At 59.1% G+C, this 19162-nt stretch overlaps 2 protein-coding genes across 4 annotated transcripts; both read right to left on the minus strand.

The window, feature by feature from the left end:
• Positions 1–142: 142 nt before the first annotated feature.
• On the minus strand, positions 143–3261 carry SMIM1 (small integral membrane protein 1 (Vel blood group)). Its single transcript, XM_077891484.1, has 4 exons — positions 3136–3261; positions 2802–2935; positions 1144–1263; positions 143–918 (listed from the first exon to the last, which is right to left on the minus strand). Exons 3-4 carry the CDS (start codon positions 1251–1253, stop codon positions 792–794), a joined length of 237 nt encoding a protein of 78 aa, XP_077747610.1. The 5' UTR covers positions 1254–1263; positions 2802–2935; positions 3136–3261; the 3' UTR covers positions 143–791.
• A 915-nt stretch (positions 3262–4176) lies between these two features.
• Positions 4177–18910, minus strand: CCDC27 (coiled-coil domain containing 27). Of its 3 annotated transcripts, none has more exons than XM_077891485.1 (12): positions 18539–18910; positions 17939–18071; positions 16242–16340; positions 15533–15690; positions 12697–12858; positions 11617–11696; positions 10907–11289; positions 10619–10749; positions 8281–8358; positions 7895–7981; positions 5717–5821; positions 4177–4398 (listed from the first exon to the last, which is right to left on the minus strand). In XM_077891485.1, the coding sequence occupies exons 1-12, from the start codon at positions 18722–18724 to the stop codon at positions 4273–4275; spliced, it is 1728 nt and encodes a 575-aa protein (XP_077747611.1). In that variant the 5' UTR covers positions 18725–18910; the 3' UTR covers positions 4177–4272. The 3 variants fall into 3 exon arrangements, with proteins under 3 accessions (XP_077747611.1, XP_077747613.1, XP_077747612.1); XM_077891487.1 differs by having other exon boundaries at positions 7769–7981; positions 18539–18904; XM_077891486.1 differs by lacking the exons at positions 17939–18071; positions 18539–18910 and adding an exon at positions 17648–17745 and having other exon boundaries at positions 7769–7981.
• Positions 18911–19162: the final 252 nt, after the last annotated feature.

Raw genomic sequence — 19162 nt, forward strand, 5'->3', positions numbered from 1 at the left:
CAGAAACACATTCCAAGACGCAGAGCCAAGTGGGAGGGAGGACAGGCCCTTCCCAGCAGCCTCCCATGCCCGCCAACTGCCCCACCTTGGGCCTTGCACGGGGCAGGCACCTGGGGGCCCCGTGGAAGAGGCCTCACCCATCTTTCAATCAACAGACTTTTAATGGCTGCCTTGGCACACAGACTCCCTCAGGGCATAGTGGGGGACCAGCTGCCTCGAGGGGGCACCTCAGGAACAACCGTGCCCCCCTTCACTGCAAGGAAGATGTAGTGGTGAGTCCCAGACAGGGCCAAGGTCCCACTCCCCACCCTGCCCAGGATGGGTGGACAGAGGGACACACGCAACCTCTCCCCAGAGTCATCCTTGCAGGAGCCAGAGAACCCAGAAAGGGTAGGGACCCAGCCAGGGCCACGCAGGGAGGACCCCCCACCTGGAGCTGCCAGGCCTAGCCTTCTCAGCAGGGTCTCTAGGGGCCCTGGGTCCAGCCTGGAGTGTCCTGCAGCCCTGGCTCAGGCTGGCCCAAGTCTCCCGGCCATGTGTCCCCCCAGCTGGCTGCCTGTGCCAGGCATGTGCCCATGTGTCCCTGCAGTGGCCAGAGAGTGCTGTCTGCCCCTGGGGTCTGTATGTGTGTCGGGGTTGAGTCTGTGTGTACAGAGAAGAGTCTTGTGTACACGAGGATCCATGTATATGAGGTTCTGTGTATACAGAGGAGGTTCTGGTGTACGGAGTATCCGTCCAAGCCCACATCCCCAAGCACAGGCAGGCAGCCCCGGGCGTGCGTGCCGGCGGCCTTATTTGCACTTGTGCACGTAGTAGCCGGTGATATAGCCCAGGATGAAGACGACCCAGAAGAGGGCCAGTCCGCCCAGCACCTTCATGCTGATACCCAGCTTGCCTGAGCACAGCTTCCGGGAGATCCTAGAGAGAGAATCGCCGGCACATGAGCCCCCGGGTGGACCGGGAGCTAGGCTGGAGGGGAGCGGGGCCCAGGGCAGGTGGACCCCGAAGGAGGGAAGACGCACACAGAGGTGCCAGGCCCGGGTTTGCTGGGGGGGGGCTGGGGGGGGGGGACCCCCCAGTACGGAAGCCGCGAGGAGGGACAAGGCGGTGGAGGGCTCCTCCCACGGATCTGGGGGCTCTCACCTCTCCCAGCTCGAGGCCTCCCCTGTGCTGCCCACAGCCGCCACATGGACTGCATCCCGGCTGCCGCCATCCCACCGGCTGTACTGGATGCCGCTGTCCTGGGGCTGCATGCTGCAGGAGCTACAGCGAGAGGCAGAAGGTGTGCTGCGGCACCCACGGGCAGGGACACTGAGGCAGGCGACCTGGCCCCGGTGGGGGCGGCTGGGGCTCCGTGTGGGGTTGCCTGGGGGTGGCAGCAGGGGCGGGACGGGTGCCACAGTGGGCTGGCTCCTCTCCTTGCATCTTCTACCTGGCTTACAAGGGACCAGGATGCCACATGGTCACGCCACTTGCCCCAGGTCACACTGGGAGAGGCAGAGCAGGAATTCCAACCCAGGGAGGCTGCGAGCCCGCCAGCCCTGCCCTCAGGAATGTGAGAGACTGCTTCCAGCTGGCCAGGACACAGACACCAGGGCACTGTGAGTCCCTGACCTGATAACTGACTTCCTTCCCTCCCATTCCTGACAGATAAGGCCCAGAGCTTCTCCAAAGGCTGGGACGGCAAGGGATGGGGCAGTGGCTGGTACGGCCTGTCTGGCTGGTCAGGGAGGCCTGGGGGAGGCAGCCCCTCCCCCCCAGGCCTGCGGGAGAAGCTGCAGCCTGCGGGCACCTGGGTCTGCTGGGAGTCCAGGGGTCTCTCACCTAGGGACCCCCTCCCACAGAATCGTGGAGAGGTTTAAAGGCGCGGTGGGCCACTAAACAGCAAGAGACCAACCCAGAAACTCATGAGACCTGGCAGTTCTTAAACTCCTGCCGTGCCTCCATGTCCGTCTCTTTCCCAGTGTCAGGCCAAGAGAGGCAGGAAGGGAGCTTGGCTCAGAGCCACAAGGCCTGCCTGGCAGGTGGGAGCACCTGCTTTACAGCAGCCACTCAGGTCAGTGGCTGTGCACAGGCCCAAGGGAGGCCGAGCGTCCGCTGGGTGTGGGCTGTGCTTTCCCAGGTATCTGGGAGAGGGGCTCTGGGCCAGCTCTGTTAGGTGTCTACCTAACATGCCCCCTCTGCTGCCTGTGGGCACAATCCCCATCCTGTTCCAGGCTGCAATGTCCCACCCCGAGTAAGACAAGCGTCACACCCTGGCCCCTGCCTTCCCATGTCAGCTCGGTGAGGGCAAAGTGCTGGGGTGTAGCAGGAGCTGGGGCTTTCTTCTTTTCACCAAAGAAATAGTAGCCACCTCTTTCTTCCTGCCCTGGTGCGATGGCGGGAACTGCAGCAGCCACCTTGCAACCCGGATATCCATGCAACACCTGCCCTCATGGTGTTGAGTCTCTAAATCCACACCAATTACCCAGCCCTGGGCTTCTTGGTGAGAAGAGTCAGCCCCCGACCTGTTCAAGCTTGGGTTCCTGTCCCGCACGGCAGAAAGCATTCCCAACTGATGGAGACTAGCTTGCGGCTCTCAGGCCATCCCGGTTGGACAGAGCCACTGGAAACTGGTGAGGGCCCAGCACTGAGCTCCTGAGGGCCTCACTCTCCAGGCCCCCACCGGAGGCTCACAGCCTGTAGCAGGAGCCGGGGCTGCGCTGCCCGGAGACACTCGCCAAGGTGGGGACCCTCGGGGGTGCCACTGGTACCTTAGACTCCCCCGCCCCCAGAGCACCGTCGGGGAGCCCACAACTTACAAAGGGAGAGTCCTGGCGTGGACGCCCAGACTCCAGCACCCAGGAAGGTGGTCGGGTGGTCAGAGCCTGGCCACTGTGGTTTGCCTCCTCCCAGGCCCCAGGTCAAGGTCCGAGGAGTGGCCGATGCCTCCAACCTGAAAAAAATGGCAAAGAAAAGGTGGGGACGGGCGCCCCGGGAGGAGCTGGGGTGTCTCCCCTCACCCCTCCGGCGGCCAGCAGGAGGCGAGCGGACAGCTCCCGCACGTGGCCGGGTCACCCCCCGCCCCCGCCGGCCCCGCGGCTCCGCTCTCCCGGGCGGCGGCTCGCAGGGCAGGGAGGCCGCGGCCAGGCCCACCTCCTCCGTCCGCCCGCCCGGGGAGGCTGCCCCCGGCGCAAGTCCTCCGGCCTCTGCCTCCCGCCCTCCGCGCAGCGCAGACGTGTCCCCGGCCGGGGGCGGGGCCCCGGAGGGGCGGGGCCTCGGGGGGCGGGGCCTCGGGGCGGGGCGGCCTGGGGGCGGGGCCTCGGGGCGGGGCGGGGAGGCACCGGGCTCTCGGAGGCGCTGACCCCAGGCCCAGGTGTTCCGGAGGGCGCCGCCGGAGGGCGTGCGTGCTGCAGGGGACAGGGCTGTAGGGGCTGCAGGGGGAGAGGGGCCCCCAGGGGAGGGAGACCTCAGAGGAGTGGGTCTGCAGGGGAGGGGGACGCCGGGGCGAGGGATCGTAGAGGAAAGAGGGCCGCGGGGGCAGCAGGACCCTCGGGGGTCCCAGGGGTGAGGGGGCCAGGTCCACTCCTAGAGGGCGCAGGTGCCGGGCCCTGGAGCCTCGGGGCGCGCCTGGGTCTGAACAGAGAGGCGGAGACGAGGTGGCCCAAGGGGGCGCCCCTCGGGAGCCTGAGCGGAGTTCCTGGCTCAGCTCCTCCAGCGCCCTCCGTGGGGGGTGGGGGTGCCGAGCGCGGCGCAGGAGAGTCCAGCTGCGCGCACAGGTGGAGGGAGGGTGGAGGGCGAAGTCAGGACGCCGTTGCCGGGTGCCTGCATTCAGCCTGCGAGCTGCGGGACCGGGGTAGGCTGCGCAGATGAGGGGTCCTGCCCCCTGGAGCTTTCACTCTGTAGCCATGGAGGGAACAGTAGAAAACCGCCTCCACCTTCTTCCAAAGGGGTCGCAGCAAGAAAGCAGCGCCCCAGCCAGGGGAGCCCCCACCTCCCAGGTTTGTGCTGCAGCAGGTGGAAGGAAGGACCAGGGCGGGCTGAACAGGAGTGTATGGGCACCCAGGCTCCAGCCTCCCAGCCTGGCAGCCACGCTCCGTATGGGAGTCTTCCCAGGAAGGAGCCAGGGGTGCAGGCGGAGGCTGTGGTTGTAGCCCAAGGCCCACGAGTCCCGGGGAAGGAAAAGCTGAGCCCATGGCCAACAGCAGAGTTTAATTCTAAAACACAGGGGGTGGCTCCCTGAGCTGGGTGCCAGCCTCCACTGGGCCGCGGTTCCGGGGGCACCGTCGGGGTCTACTTGGAGGGTAGCTTCTTGGACTTGCTTGAGGAAGATAAAGCCTCGGCCTGCTGCAGCAGAGGCACTCGGACACCTTTCTGTTTCAGCTGATTATAGTAGTCGGCTCTTTCTGTAATGATCCTCTGGAACAGAAGCCTGTGGCTGTGGGGACCTCTCCTCCCCCAGAGGGTGCTGGCAGCAGGGTGTGCGGTGAATGGGCTGAGGTGGGGTGGGGTAGCTCTGGGCTGGAAACACCCCCAGCACTGCTGACCCAGCCCGGGAGGTGAAGCCACAGGCCATAGGACGCAGAGTTGGGAAGAGATGCCGGCCACATCTCAGAGATACACCTGTCCCCTGAAGCAGCACTAACTACATCTCTTATGTCCTCTGAGAATTTCAAGCAACCCAGACCAAGAGACCTCAGAAGCCATCCAGTCTGTCCCTCAAGTCCCTTCTGTCCTGCACACAGAGAGGTGGCCTGCCACCTCCCTCACCTCTCCTGCTTTGGCACATCACTGTCTTGTGTGCCGCACTGGCCCAGGAGAGGGGTTCCTTCCTGGCTCCTGAGTGGTATTGATGACCTCTCCCATCCCCCTTCCCATTCCTCCCTCCTTCCTCTCCCCCACACCCAGCAACAGGAGCTAGGCTGCAGAGCCGTCTCCCCAGGCCCTCCTGCAGCCCACCCTCCAGGACTGTTGCCACCCTCCAGGGGCACTACTGACCCGGGACCCCCCACAACATAGAGGAAAGAAATCAGGTCTTTGGGACATGTGGACACTGCAAGGTCACAGGCAGCTGCTGGGGCGGAGGGCCATGCACAGGAGGCTTGGGGCATGGGGACAGAAGCAGCCCCTAGTGAGAAGTCCATATGGCCTTGCATAGAGCAGGGATAGTCAGGAGCTCTTCTCCCAGCCCTGTTGCCACCATGTCTGTGTGCAGAGAGAGGCTTGCTGCTCAGTGAACTCAAGTGACCAGCCTGTAGCTTCTCAGCCAAGGCCCACAGGGATAACGACATGACCCTGCCAGCCCAAAGCCTGCACTATTTCTCCCGCACCCCCGTCCCTGGGATGCCTCTGCTTGAGGTCAGCAAGACGACAAGTCACACCAAAGCACCAAGAAGCATCCCCACAGAAGCTGAGCTGGACAGAGTCTGGGGGAGTCTCCTGCTGCTGGACAATCTCCAAGACCCCAACAGCACCCTAGAGATGAATGCTGAGAGCAGCCTAGCTTTGCCAGGTGTCCAGCATCACCACCTTTTCGGGACATCTGGCCCCCTCTGCCTGAGTAGAGAGCAAGGATGATTCCAGGGTCCCAGTGGAAGAGTGACACGGCCAGGACAAGAATGGGGATCCCCAGCATCCATGCAGCTCCCCACCCCCCAGCCCCTGGGCTGCACATCAGCACACTCTTGCCTAGAGACACAGCCTCAGGGACGAGGAGGCATCCCAGCACTGGAGATACCTGCAAGGCTTCTAGAATGTCGTTGTCCGAGATCTCAGTGGCAAAGGACTTGCCCCCGGAGGTGCTGAAGGTAGCCTGGATGATCTTGTTTCTCAGTCTTTCAAGCTGTGAGCAAAGGGAAGGAGGGGGCACATCACACCCACCCGAGTGGAGCTTTCCGGAAGGTAGGTCTGTCCTCACATTTCACAGCTTTAGGAACTGGACATGGTTGAAGAGGCCAGCTGGTCTGCCTGTGAGCTAGAAGGTGCCAGATCAAAACCCAGGCCCAGGGCGGCCTGACACCCAGGCTTTAAGTCGCTCCACTCTTTTTTTTTTTTTTAATTGAAAAAGTAAAACCTGCACATGGTTTAAGAAAGGAAAAATAGTACAAGGGCTCCGAACAATCCCGCAGGCTATTCCCCCTTCCCCAAGGTCCCCTCCTGACTCCAGGGGAGACTCCCAATGCCCGAGGAGCACCCTGCATGCTTCTCAGCCCCTCCGGTTAGCACTGGGGGGAACACCTGCAGGCCCCGCCCGGTCGCACCCCCAGCCCTTCTTCCTTTTCTTGTAATGGCTGTTTGCATGAACCAGGTGTTAACTAGGATGGAGTTCAGGCTGTCTAGTCTTGCTGTCATCGGCATCATAGTGTGTGTGTGTGTGTGTGTGTGTGTGTGTGTGTGTGTGCGCGCGCAGGACCCCAAGAGCACTCAGACGGGTCCCCCCAGTCATGGTGGCTGCTCAGCACAGCTCCTCACCCTGTGTCCAGGAGCCCTGATGATGCAGGAGTACCGGGTGAGAGCCAGCCGAAAGAGAGTTTGCATTGCCTAAAAAGGGCTGCAGGCTTGTCCACTTTGCCTCTGAGACAGTGTTTAAGTGACAGAGGGGATGTTAGGAGCTCTTGACCTTGGGTGGGGAGGGGGCTTCCTTTCTTTCCCATGTGGATTGATGCCCGCTCTTTGCCAGATACTGTACTGGGTGTAGGGGTCACTGAGGGAACAGATGGTGAGGGGGGGCTCGCCCCCCCTGGAGGTGGTCCTGGAGGTGACCCCTGCTGGATAAGGGATGGCGATCACCTGGGGAGTCTGGCCACAGGGCCCCACACCCCGGCTGACTCAGACGTCACTCACGGTGCTCGGCACCTCTTCCTGCGGACCCCAGACCCTCCCAGACTTTCCCAGTACAGCATTCCAGACAAGAGTCACCCAGCTACCGATATACCATCACCGGCTAACGCTCCAGCTGCGTGTATTGCGGGATCCGAAACACAGCTTTATGCAAGAGAACAGGTGAAGGGCCCCCGGCGACACTGCCGAGCCATCCAGCAGGAGGCTGGCACCCGGGGGGAGGAGAACACTCCTGGACACAGCAGGGCTCTGGGTGGGTGGGGAAGGTGCTCTGTCAAAAGCCTACATGCACAGGACCTTTCTTTTTGCTGGTTTTGGGATTTGGAATCAGGATGGCTCTTTGCTGATTTCCTTTCTGGCCTGCGTACCTCAGCAGAGGGCACCTCGGCCTCCCCCTGGGCCATAGCTCACGTGCAGCATCGGGGGGTCAGATGTGGGATCCGGCTCTTCACATCCCAGCACCAGCCCTACAAAGCTCTGCAGCCTCAGGCAGGTTATTTCGCTCCCTTGGGCTGCAAGCGCTTTATGTGTCCAGTGAGGATGCTAAGAACACCTGCTTCGTAGCTTTGTTCAGGATGTTAGGGGACTTCACTGAGCAGTTTAGAACAGTGCTGGACCCGCACAAGCACCCGGAAATTATAAATGGATGGCACTCTTACTGTCATACCCCCGGCCTGGAGCTCTCCTTCCTGGCCGGCTGTCCAAAGCCTTGTGCCCCTTCACAGCACAAGCCATACATGGAGCCAACGAGGCCACTCCGCCCTGGGGGCTCCCTCCTGCCACCCTGGCCAAAGTGTGCAAGCCCCATCACACCTTTGCCCTCTCTGCCACTGTTTCTGGAGCGTCAACTCTGTGCCAGGGGCAGGGATACCAGGGAAATGAGCCTCAGACCCTGTCCGCCTCCGTCGGCCGTGGGCGAGGGCGCTGGCGCTCTGCACCTGGGGCCTACCCGGGACTGGGCGCTCTCCAGGGCCACGCGCGCCTGCTGCTCCGCCTGCTGGATCATCTCATTCTTGCTCAACATCTCCTCCTGCAGCCACTTGCGTCTCTGCAGGTGGTTCTGGTTCTGGCTCACCTGGGCCTGCAGCTCGCTGACTTTGGCGTCGAACTCCGAGATGGTGTGTTCCTGCTTCGCGAGTTTGCTCTGCAGCTCGGACACTTGCTGCAGGGGAACCGGGGATGGTAGGCGAGTAGGCCCACCTGGCCCAAACGGGTTGCCCCGCTCCCCGCCCCTTCTCCCCTCCTGAAGTCAGCCAACTCTCATGGGGTCGAGTCTGATCGCCAACAATGGCACGAGGCCTCTGTGTGCAGGTGCTCCTGCAATTGGTGGACAGGGTGCTGCCTGAGGTAGGGGGGCCTGACTCACTGTGGAGGGGTTCTCCAGCTCATCTGCCCCACACTGTCAGGACTTAGAGCAAGAACAGCCATCTGGCTGACAGTTTAACCATGCCTGGCGGTCACCTGGCGGAGAAGAAGATTGTCCTTCTCGATGACGCCCATCATCTCTTCGTGCTTCTTGTCTTCCCTGAGGTTCGAGAACTGGAAGGCAGACAGGCAGTTGGCTCAGGAGGTCGGGGGCAAGAGGACAGACCGAGCACGTGCGTCCAGCTCTTCCACCTGAACCTCAGTAAGATGAAAGCAGTGGGACTTCTGCAGAGGACAAGGAGGGGGAAGACGGCACCCCCGTGGGGCACTGGAAAGCAGGGCCAGCAACAGGGGCATGGAGAACAAGCCCAGCTCACTCTTCAGAGTCCCTAAATCTCAGAAATTGGTGCTGTGGGTTCTTCTGGATCTGGAGCCTGATGTGGGAAGGATCGGCGGAGGATTTCTCAGAAACTGAGAGCCGCAGACCAGTCCTCACCCTCAAGCAGCCAGGACCCTGCTCCTTGTCCACCTGCCAGACTGGATGTCAGGGACACTGCAGAGAGTCTCTGGCTGGAGATGTGCCAGGCGCAGTGGAGTGGGGAGACCCCAGGCTCCAGATGCAGGATGCGGGTCCCCAGTGGGGATGCCCCAACCGTCTTCCCAGCTTGGCTCCCAGAACACAGGCAGCAAGGCCTTTATATTCCAGGGAAGAAACTTCTAGGTTCCCAGATTCCAGGGCAACCTGACCTAACACGAGGACCTCCAAACACTCAGCTAAAGTACCCACACATACCCCATATGCTCAGAGCCATGCTCGGCTCTCATGCTGGAGCGAAACTCTCTTGTGACAGAGACTAAAACAAAGGGACCCAGGGCCCTTGCAGGAGATCACAAAGGTGTAGGAAGTTAAGCCCAGAGATGGTAAGTGTTCCATGGGGTAGGCAAGACACCGAACCATGAAATAAAAGACAAAAGGACGTTCAGAGAATAAGAGTGATCGCGGAAGCCATAGCGTGACAAAGGCAGAGGCAGGAGGTGGCTGTGGCTAATGTGCCCCTGGCATGTGGACAGTAGAGCAAAACTACAGGGAGATGGCGAGCAGGGGAGTGCACAGCAAGAGGAGGAGGAACAGGGGCCTGGTGACACCAGGGGGAGAATTCAGGAAACAAGATGAAGGACAAATGTCCCCATTTGGGCCCTCAGAGCCCAGAACAGGCAATAGTCCTGAACTAGCACCACTCTGCAAACACCGGGGACACCGGGGACAAAGACGGCACTCGGCGGTTTTCCAAAGAGGCAGCAGTGCACCCAGACCCGGATCCCAGGCAGGCGAGAGCCAGGAATGTGCAGGGCTTCCCTCCAGCAGCCTTGGCCACTTGGGTCCATGGCAGCGCCCTCACTGCTCTCCTGGCTGCAGTTTGGCTCCAACGAAGTTCTTTTTTTTTTTCTTCTTTTTTTAAGATTTTATTTATTTGACAGAGAGAGAGAGAGAGAGAGAGAGAGTGAGCACAAGCAGGGGGAGGGGCAGAGGGAGAGGAAGAAGCGGACTCCCCGCTGAGAAGAGAGCCCGACCTGTGACTCTATCCCAGGACCCTAAGATCATGGCCTGAGCCAAATACAGACACTTCACTGGCTGAGCTGCCCAGGCACCCTGTTCCACACAAATTCTATCGAGATGTAGAATTAGGACATTAGCAGAATACAATGTCCCCCCAAATTTACACCCACTCATTTTTTTATCAGAAGACTACTGCAGGATGCACTCCAGTGAAAACACGGGAGTGGATCAGAAAAGAGAAGGAATCTTAATCCTTTTGGCCAAAACCCATGTTTGAGTCCCCGGTGGGCATAAGCTGCTGATAACTATAGCCCGACCACCTCATTGTGATGGGATGGTGCTGGCAGGAGGTGGATATCCTGTGCTGGGGGCCCCAAGCCGAGGGTGGGAGGGTGTGAAAGAGGGAAGCGCTAGCTAATGAGACGATGGAGAAAAATCCAGAACAGGCGTTAGGAGCCTGCCATCTGGAGACCTGCAGAGTGATTCCCAAAGAAGAGTCGAAAGCGGTTGCCCTGGGAGCCAGGCACACATGTAGGAGGAGAGTGGGACATGCCCCTGTTTGCAACAAGCCTGTGGGACTATTTGGTTCTTTAGGCTACGTGCGTGAAAATCTTAGCAAGAGGTGGGCTCGGCGGACTGGTGGCCTCCCTAAGTGTGTGTGCTCAGCCCTGGGACCTGAGGACCCAGGAACGCTGGAGAAGTGGCCAGGAGCCACGCAGCTCCAGGAGGATGGTGAGGGCCAGCAGGCAGTGCAGGGCCATGGGGCATGCTGTGACCCGGGACCAGCCCCCCCGGGCTCCCGTCTCCCACTCCACGTGCCCAGCAGTGGGACGGGAGGGGCTGCTGGCACCCGCCGCGTGACAGGGGCATGGCCACCTTGTTGGACATGGCCTGTAACTGGTCCTTCCGCTCCCGGAGCTCCTTCTGCAAGGTGTTGTTCTCCGTGTTCACCTGCTGCAGTTGGGACTCCTGGAAATCCACTTGGCGTTGTAAAGACGTGATGGTCCCTGTGTGAGCACGGGAGGGGGGGAGCGGGCAGTGCACTGGGAGGCCAGGACAAGGGACTCTGTGGCCCCAGCTGTAGGCTGCAGCCTCCTGCCCCCAAGTCCCTTGGTCCCCTGGGCCACCTGCTCTCCTGTGGCTCCTGGGTCCCCAGCGCCCCACCTGTTGCAAGCGAGTATCTGGTCCTGGTGATCTCCAGTTCTGTCTGGAACTCTTGGAACACTTGCTCGTACTCCTCCAGCTGTGCTATCAGCTCCTGCTCGAAGGCCTCTTCCAGGGAGCGGGAACTCCTCCTGCACTGGTCCTCGTCCTCCTGTACCTCCTTCTCCTCCTCCTGCTCTACCTCCCCCTCCTCTTCTTCCTCCTCCTCCTCCAGCAGCTCCTGCTCCTCACCCCCCATCCTGTCTGCTGGGCCCTTCCCTTCCTTGTCCACAGCCTCCTCAGCCTCCCTGTGCGCAGCCTCTTCTTCATTGCCAACGCCTTCCAGGTCTTTGCCTCTGCTGATCATGGTATACTCCTCCTGGAGCTGGGAGAGGGTTGGGGTCCTGGGCGGGAGTGCAGGAGGAGGAAACACACTAGCAGTGGGGACACTGCCTCTAGCAGCTGTGACAGCCCCCAGCCTCACAGGTCTCAGGAGACCACAACTGCCTGGCACCCCTGGGGCAGTGGAGTGGGAGTCGCTTCTCCAGGAGCTGCCCTGCCACCCTGTACCTGCTCCCCTCACATGGGGTTGAGGGCCTACAACTTGGGAAAGGCCACCAGGGCAGGGCTGCAGGTAGGACATTATGGCCTGGGCAGTACCCGGCAGCCCTGGAGAGGGGGAGCCCAGGGCCAAGCCTGCCCGCTCAGTATCCTGGTCAGCCCGCACCTGCCTCCAGCGCTGCAGCTCCTCCTCATCTCTGAAGAAGGTTTTCAGGATGCTCATCCTCCCCAGGGGCTTTGGCACAGGCTCCTGTAAGTGGGCCACTCCTGTAAGCCTCAGGGATTCAGACTGCACCCTCAGCTGCCCCCAGAGATGTGCTGAGACCTGCCCTTCTGGAAGGGGACAGCCACCTCTCCATGTTGCAGCGGAGAGGGGGACCCAGTGTCTTCCTGCCAAGGGTTCCGTGTCGGTGAGAAGGGGGCAGTGACCTGCAGATGGGCGGCCCTGGGGGGATGGTGACCTGCAGATGGGTGGCCCTGGGGGGACGGTGACCTGCACAGGGCAGCCCTGGGAATAGCTTGGTTTCGGACTCTCCTGGCCCAGCCCCAGCAAGTGGCCTTGCAGCAATGGGCACACCTGCTTTGTTCCAAGAATGGAGGACCAGCCTGCCATGCCTACGGTGATGTCACTGCAGGCCCACTGTGGGCCCACAAATCTCTAACAGCCCCTGGGAGGCCAGGGAATAGGGAAGGCAAGCTGATGCCCCCAGGCTTCTTCAGATTCCCTCTGCCCCTGCCTGCTGGCACCGCAATATCCATTTCTAGGCAGTGTTCTCTGGTGGCATCTTGGGGCCACCCCTGTGCCCTACCAGGACCTGCCTCATTCAATCCTCTGCCCAGACCTGGGGAGGGGTGGCATTCCCCTCCTGGCTTTATAGGCAAGGACACTGAACATCCTGTGGCCAGAAAGATCAGGCTAATCCAAGCCACCATGCCCACTGGGCCCACAGTGAGGCCAGGTCTGGAGCCTCCCTTCCATCCTACAGGATTTCAGAGGAGCTGGCCCTCATCTTCCAGGTAAGGACACTGAGTCCAGAGTATGACATGACCTGTCCCAGGTGGGAAAGCAAGCCAGCAGCAAAGCACAGGGGTCTAGATGTCCAGCTCACAGCTCTTTTTCTGGGCTGAGGTCCCACGAGGATGTGGATGATGGGGCATTTGTCAGGGGCCCAAGGGCCACCAGGAACTTTGGACGCATTGGATGCAGAGCCTGTGACAAGGGCCCCACTCACTTTCATGCCCTGGCTCACCCACATCTCTGGGCCTTTGCTCTTGAGGAGGTACTTTAGCTGCTTCTTCAAGGCCTCCTTCTCCTCCTGGAGGGCCAGGACCTCCTCATCTCTCTTCTGAAGTAGCACCTCCAGCTCCGACAGGCGCTGCACTTCCTCCCCCAGCATGAGCAGGCAGTGATCCTGGGCACAAAAGCACGGGCGGCCCCTGGGTGCCACGCAGGCTCCTTCCTGACCCACCCTCTCCACCTGGTGCCTGTGGAGCGGGGGCTTCAAGTCCAGGAGGAGCAGACTAGCTGTCCTGGGACCCTGAAATCCCAGCCACTCCCACCAGAGGGCAGGCCCCAAATCCTTACTGGGGAGGTTCCTGGCAGCCTCCCTGTCAGGCCCAGTCTTGGCCGGCGCCCCCACACCCGCCAGCTGCAGCAAGGGACACCATCATTCCATGCTGCCCCACAACGAACCAGAAGCACGCCCCAAGAGCCACCCCAGAGCTTGTCAGGGAGTGAAGCCCTCTGCCCCTCCACCATCCATGCTCAAACTATCTGTGCCCTCGCTTACTCAGGGTTGGAGATGAATACCCATGTTCTTGGATAAATGGAAACCGAAGACGTTGCCCTGAACAGCTCTGAATTGGGAGCAGCAGTAAAGGAAGCCCTGGGGACCCGGGGGCCTGGGGGGAAGGGTCCCAGCGCAATCCCAGGGAGAAAGGAACATAAGTAGGATGTTTTCCAAATGTTTAGAATTTAAGTGCCAGGCCTCTGCGTAGCCCATAAAACACAGAAGCAGAAGGCACAAAGGAAGTTAAAAAACATTTTAAGCGGAATGATAATGAACATCATCAAGACATATCAGGACTTGTAGGGGCGAAGCCGAAGCTGTGGTGGGGACAGATGCACAGCCTCCCGTGCACGGACTGGAGCTGGAGCGAGCAAGGAAGCCAACATCTAGGCAACCATAGAAGGGCTCCAGGAAAGAGCTGCAGGCTACGGTGGGAGGAGGGAATGACAAGGATGAAAGGATGAGAATGTGGAGGACCAGCCGGAAACAGGGGAGAGGAAGGGGAAGGTGCAGCGTGGGGAGGCAGGGCAGTTCTCAAGGGTCCCTGTCACTGCAGATGGTCCTCCTGCTTCCAGGGGAGAAGCGCTCCCTATGCCAGCTCAGACCAGGTGGAGATGAGACAAGGAGAACCCTAAGGACACCTTCCAAGCCCCTGGAGCCAGCCAAGCCTGCAGCCCTTCCTCTGGCCACTTCACACATGAGTGCTTTCTCCTTCCCACGGTTGGTATAAATGAAAACACTGCAGAGAATATCCTTTTACACAGATCTGTGTGGCTCTACCTGACTACATCCTCAGGCTTTCCCTGACGTGGAACTGCTTTCCCTAAAGTGGTCACAGGATATTGACACATTTAAAATCGTGAAAATGTGGAGGCAGAGTGTCAGGAGGTAAAAGTAAAACGAAGATTCGTGCAGCCACGCTATCAGGGTTTTGTGTTCCCACCAGCTGCCCAACACTTTATGGTGCTCATTTCCATGACTGTCATTAAAGACTCACCACCAACAACGGAAGGTGATTCTAAGAAAAGAGAGAGAGAGAGAGAGAAAGAGAAAAAGTACAAGGAAGCACTGTCCAGAATGGAAGGGAGGCTCTCGCTCCTGCGGAATCTCCTACAGAAATTAGAGGGGGATTCGGAGACCATTAAGCACAGGATCAGGCTAACAAATCTGAAAATGTACATGAAGCAGAGGCATTCCTCGCAAAACATAGCCTATCCAAACTGACACAAGAGGGAGGAGAAAATCGGAATATCTTTCAAGGAAGCAAATTTCCTATTTGGAAAACCTCCCCCGTGAGGACTCTCTGGACACACGACTTCCTTCTGTGATGAATTCTTCACCAGTCTCATGCAGACTCTTCCAGAGAACAGAAGAGCAGAGAGAAAAATGCCTCTCAACTTTTTGATTGTTTGTTTTGAGGCCAGAATTACTCTGACCCCAAAAGCAAACAAGGGAATTACAGACAGGTAAACTCTCACAAACAAAGATGCACAGAGTGACATCATAAGGAATCAGCTCGTAGGTAGGCCCTTACACACCAAGCTGATTATTGCTATTGTTTTTTAGAGATTTTATGTATTTATTTGTCAGAAAGAGTGTGGGAGCAGAGCAGAGGGAGCAGAGGGAGAGGGAGATGCAGACTCCCCACTGAGCAGGGAACCCGATGCAGGACTCGATCCCAGGACCCCAAGATCCTGAGCCAAAGGCAGATGCTTAAACAACTGAGCCACTCAGATGCCCCTGATTATTACTATTTTTTTTAAAGATTTTATTTATGTATTCATGAGAGACAGACAGAGAGAGAGAGAGGAAGGGAAAGCGGCAGAGACACAGGCAGAGGGAGAAGCAGGCCCCATGCAGGGAGCCCGATGTGGGACTCGATCCAGGGTCTCCAGGATCAGGCCCTGGCTGAAGGCAGCGCTAAACTGCTGAGCCACCTGGGCTGCCCTGATTATTACTATTTTTAAGAATATATTCTCTCAAGTGGGAATAGTGGTATGTGGATGGTTAAGGTTATGATACGTGTGATGAGCTGCAAGCCAGGGAAGCAATGCCAGCTTAAACCACCAGCCACTGGGATGCAGGTGCACAGGGGTCAGAAATTCTTGAAAGCTCTGATTTATGGAGGAAGCCCAAGGAGGGTTCTGGGGGTCAGTTTTGGTTGCATCTGGGGATCTGCTTGGATGGCTAACCAGATGCCCGACAAGAGCCCTCGGGGCTGGCCTGGCCCTCCTCTGGGGCTGGGTGTCAGGTCCAGGCTCTCTGCCCGGGGCTCCATGCACACACACGGTCGTACCTTCTCATGAATGACCGAGATGTACCAGGGTAGCCGTTTGTTCGGGTGGCTCTGCGCCAGGACTGGGCTGCTGGAGACCGGGCTTATGGTCTGGGATTCACTCCTCTTCCACAAGTAGTTGAACTCACAGGCACTCTTACTAAATGGAAGGGGGCACCCTGTGGAGATGCAGCGGGGAGTCAGACTCATCTCAAGTGCTGGGCCGCCCTGGGGGCTTCCATGAGAGTGTCACCTTGTAGGGACCCCCTTTGCTGCCCAGCCATGCTCCTCCAAGCCGCCTAGCTCTGACCGCCATTGGCCATCCCTCCCCACCTGCCAGCGTGTGTGTTGAAGAAATGGAGAAAAATCATCATAGTAGCCCTTGGAGATTCCCAGACACCAGGTGGCACGGATGCCACCATGCACCAGGTGGCCCGGACATCTGCGAGGGGTTTCCTCGCGTCCAGACAAAGGAGATCTCTGTATGCAGAGATCAACTTTAGATAAACCTAAGTTAGTATTTTCATGCGTGGGAACAGGGTGTTCTGCCCAAGGAGGGATCTGTCCCGTGTAAGGGGCAGAGGGCCGAGAAGGTGGTCCTGGGAAGGAGGGTCTCATGAAGCATGATCAAGGAGCCCTGGGCGGGGCGGGGGGAGGAAGGGGCACCAGCAGGTGAAGGCAGAGGCCTCAGAGCTGGGGTGCCAGGGAGAGGACCCCAGGGGTATCTTACCCCTGTGCCAGCCGGCCTTGCCCTCACTGTCCACCTTCATGTCCGAGCCCTGCTGGACAACGCACAAGTCCTCGGGCAACTCGGCTGAGGTGGCTGAGCCTGCAGGATGTTAAAAATGTCAGCTGATGACAGCTAAGGCCACATCTTCCCAAGACCTCCCTGCATTGATGGGACTATCATTTCATTTCTTTTTTTTTTTTTTTTAAGATTTAATTGATTTATTCATGAGAGACACAGAGAGAGAGACAGGCAGAAATACAGGCAGAGGGAGAAGCAGGCTCCATGTAGGGATCCCGACGTGGGACTCAATCCCGGGTCTCCAGGATCACACTCTGAGCCAAAGGCAAATGCTCAACTGCTGAGCCATCCAGGTGTCCCTCATTTCTTTTTAAACTTCAGGTCGGGGCAGCCCGGATGGCTCAGGGGTTTAGCACCGCCTTCGGCCCAGGATTGTGTCCCACGTCGGGCTCCCTGCATGGAGCCTGCTTCTCCCTCTGCCTGTGTCTCTGCCTCTCTCTCTCTCTCTGGGTCTCTTATGAATAAATAAAATCTTTATAAAAAAAATAAACTTCAGGGATCCCTGGGTGGCGCAGCGGTTTGGCGCCTGCCTTTGGCCCAGGGCGCGATCCTGGAGACCCGGGATCGAATCCCACGTCGGGCTCCCGGTGCATGGAGCCTGCTTCTCCCTCTGCCTATGTCTCTGCCTCTCTCTCTCTCTCTCTCTCTCTCTGTGTGACTATCATAAATAAATTAAAAAATTAAAAAAAAATAAATAAACTTCAGGTCGGATTAAAGGTGACTTTTGTCGTATGGATGTATGGGATCAAACCTGGGACCGAATTGAAATGCATGTCTCTTCCCCTGCTGGCCCATTGGTGTGCCCACCCAGAACAGACCAGGTGCAAGTCCATCTCTGCATAGTGGTGCATTCCCTTCCCTGGAAGGACACATCCCCATCTGTAAAAATGGCTCAGCCTTAAGTCTCCAAGAGACCCCTCTGCCCTGAGGGGCAGATCCTGTTTCCCCTAAGTCGTCAGGAATAAGGCCGGTGGCGGGAGCTCTATGAGCAGAATGCAGGATGCAGGGCCCATCTCAGCCCTGCCCAGAATTCACGGACCTGGAGCACTGGCTGCTCTCTGAGGGGACCTTAGGACCTACATGGGTGGGGGCTCCCGCTTCTGATGTGAACAAGGCCCCCATTGCTAGCCACAAGCACGAAGCTTCCATCTCCCTGTCCCTAAGGACAGCATCACATGTGGGTTCATGGAGGTGGCGCAAGCCCAGCAATTGCAAGATCTAGGGCACAGCCTGGTCTGGCTAGGGGCCCCCGGGGACTGCTGAGTGACTGACTGGCTGCCCTCTCCAAGCCTCCTGCTCTCCCGGGTCAGAACAAAAATGGTTCCTACCTTTGGCCTTATGACCTCTTTCCTGCAGCTTTCAGAATTTTGAACCTTTTCTCCGGCCCCTGCCCCTAACCCTACAGAGTCAGGTGGATGAGACAAGAGAAAAGCAAGAAGGCTTTTCCTTGCCTCCCTCCCAGTTGGCCCTGCTACGAGTACGAGCAGGTGCTCCTGCCCACACACCGTGCACGGCCCACGCTGGCATCACTCCAGCTGACAGGTGCTGGGAAGGTGGCCCCACTCCTCCAGGCCAGGAGGTGGTTTTCACGTGGGGCCCCCCTCGTGGTTGGCTCTCACCATAATGAGACATGGACGTGGCCTTGGTGCTGAACTGAGGGCAGCCGGGGCGCGAGAGAAACATCTTTCTGAGCTCCTCCAGTTCGGCCATGAAGCTGGTGTCCCCAGGGCTAATGTCTTGCTTGGACTCACCCTGGTGCAGTGGACACAACAGGACACTGAGGGAAGAGCCCCTGGAAGCCACGTGCCCCAGCCCCAAGAACCTCAAGCTTCAGGACAGTTGTGGGCACCGATGGGAGCAGGCACTGGCGTCCACTTGGGCAGCCTCTGGGGAGCTGCACTCAGCTCTTCTGGCTCCCTGAGCCCCTGGTAGATTCAGGAACCTTCCAGCTGCGCTCTGCCTTCCTCCTCCCCTCCTCCCCCCACTCTGCTCCTTTCCTAGACACCCTCCCCACCACAGGGAGGCCTAGAGCTGATGGCCATCTCCCTCCCAGACTCCAGGGCTGCCAGTTCTCGGTGCTCCCAGCATCAGCCCATCTTTGGCCATCACCAGAGCGTATTTGGAAGGCTGCGTCGACCGAGCAGGCCTTGAGGCCTTCTGCCAACGGGGAGACGTGGGCTGCCCCAAGTCATCCCTGTCTGGCTCCCGGGCCCTGGCACCTTCTGTCTATAGAAGTGGCTGATGGCCTGTGCTGACTTGCTGAGGCAGCGCTGCCTCCGGTGCAGTTTCCACTCCGGGACCTGGTTGTCCCGGCCAGCCATGCTCTGCAGGAGCATCAGCCCCTTCTCCATCAATTTGGGTGCCACGCTGCACTTCCTGGGCGAGCTGTCATCAACCGGCATCATCTGCAGGTTCGGCAGAGGGGCCTGGGCCGCCAGGTGAAGGATGCCTTGGACGGATGGCCGCCGTGGGCCTCTCTGTCTGGAGCAAGCTGCCGAGGGCGACAGGCACTCATGTGGGGACCTGCTGCCTGGCCAAGCCCTGGACACAGCCAGCCCAGAAGCTCCACATCCTGTGGGATCCTGGGAGTGTGTATGGCATCACAGATGTCTCCATAGAAACCAGGCATGTATTTCCAGATGCCAATTGTACATTCCAGCATGACACATTCCTCTATGTCGTAGGAATTTAAAAAATAATCAAATGGAAAGGCTTGTCCCCCAAAAGTTAATCCGACACACAGCCTAGTGCTAGTTTGCTGGGAAGAACTGAGTCTCCAGGTCCACTCAGCCTTCCGACCCCGTGAGGTAGCTCTTCCCTCTGCAGCAGTGCACAGCCCATCC

The sequence above is a fragment of the Canis aureus genome, chromosome 3 (assembly GCF_053574225.1).
Source record: "Canis aureus isolate CA01 chromosome 3, VMU_Caureus_v.1.0, whole genome shotgun sequence".
Lineage (NCBI taxonomy): Eukaryota > Metazoa > Chordata > Mammalia > Carnivora > Canidae > Canis > Canis aureus.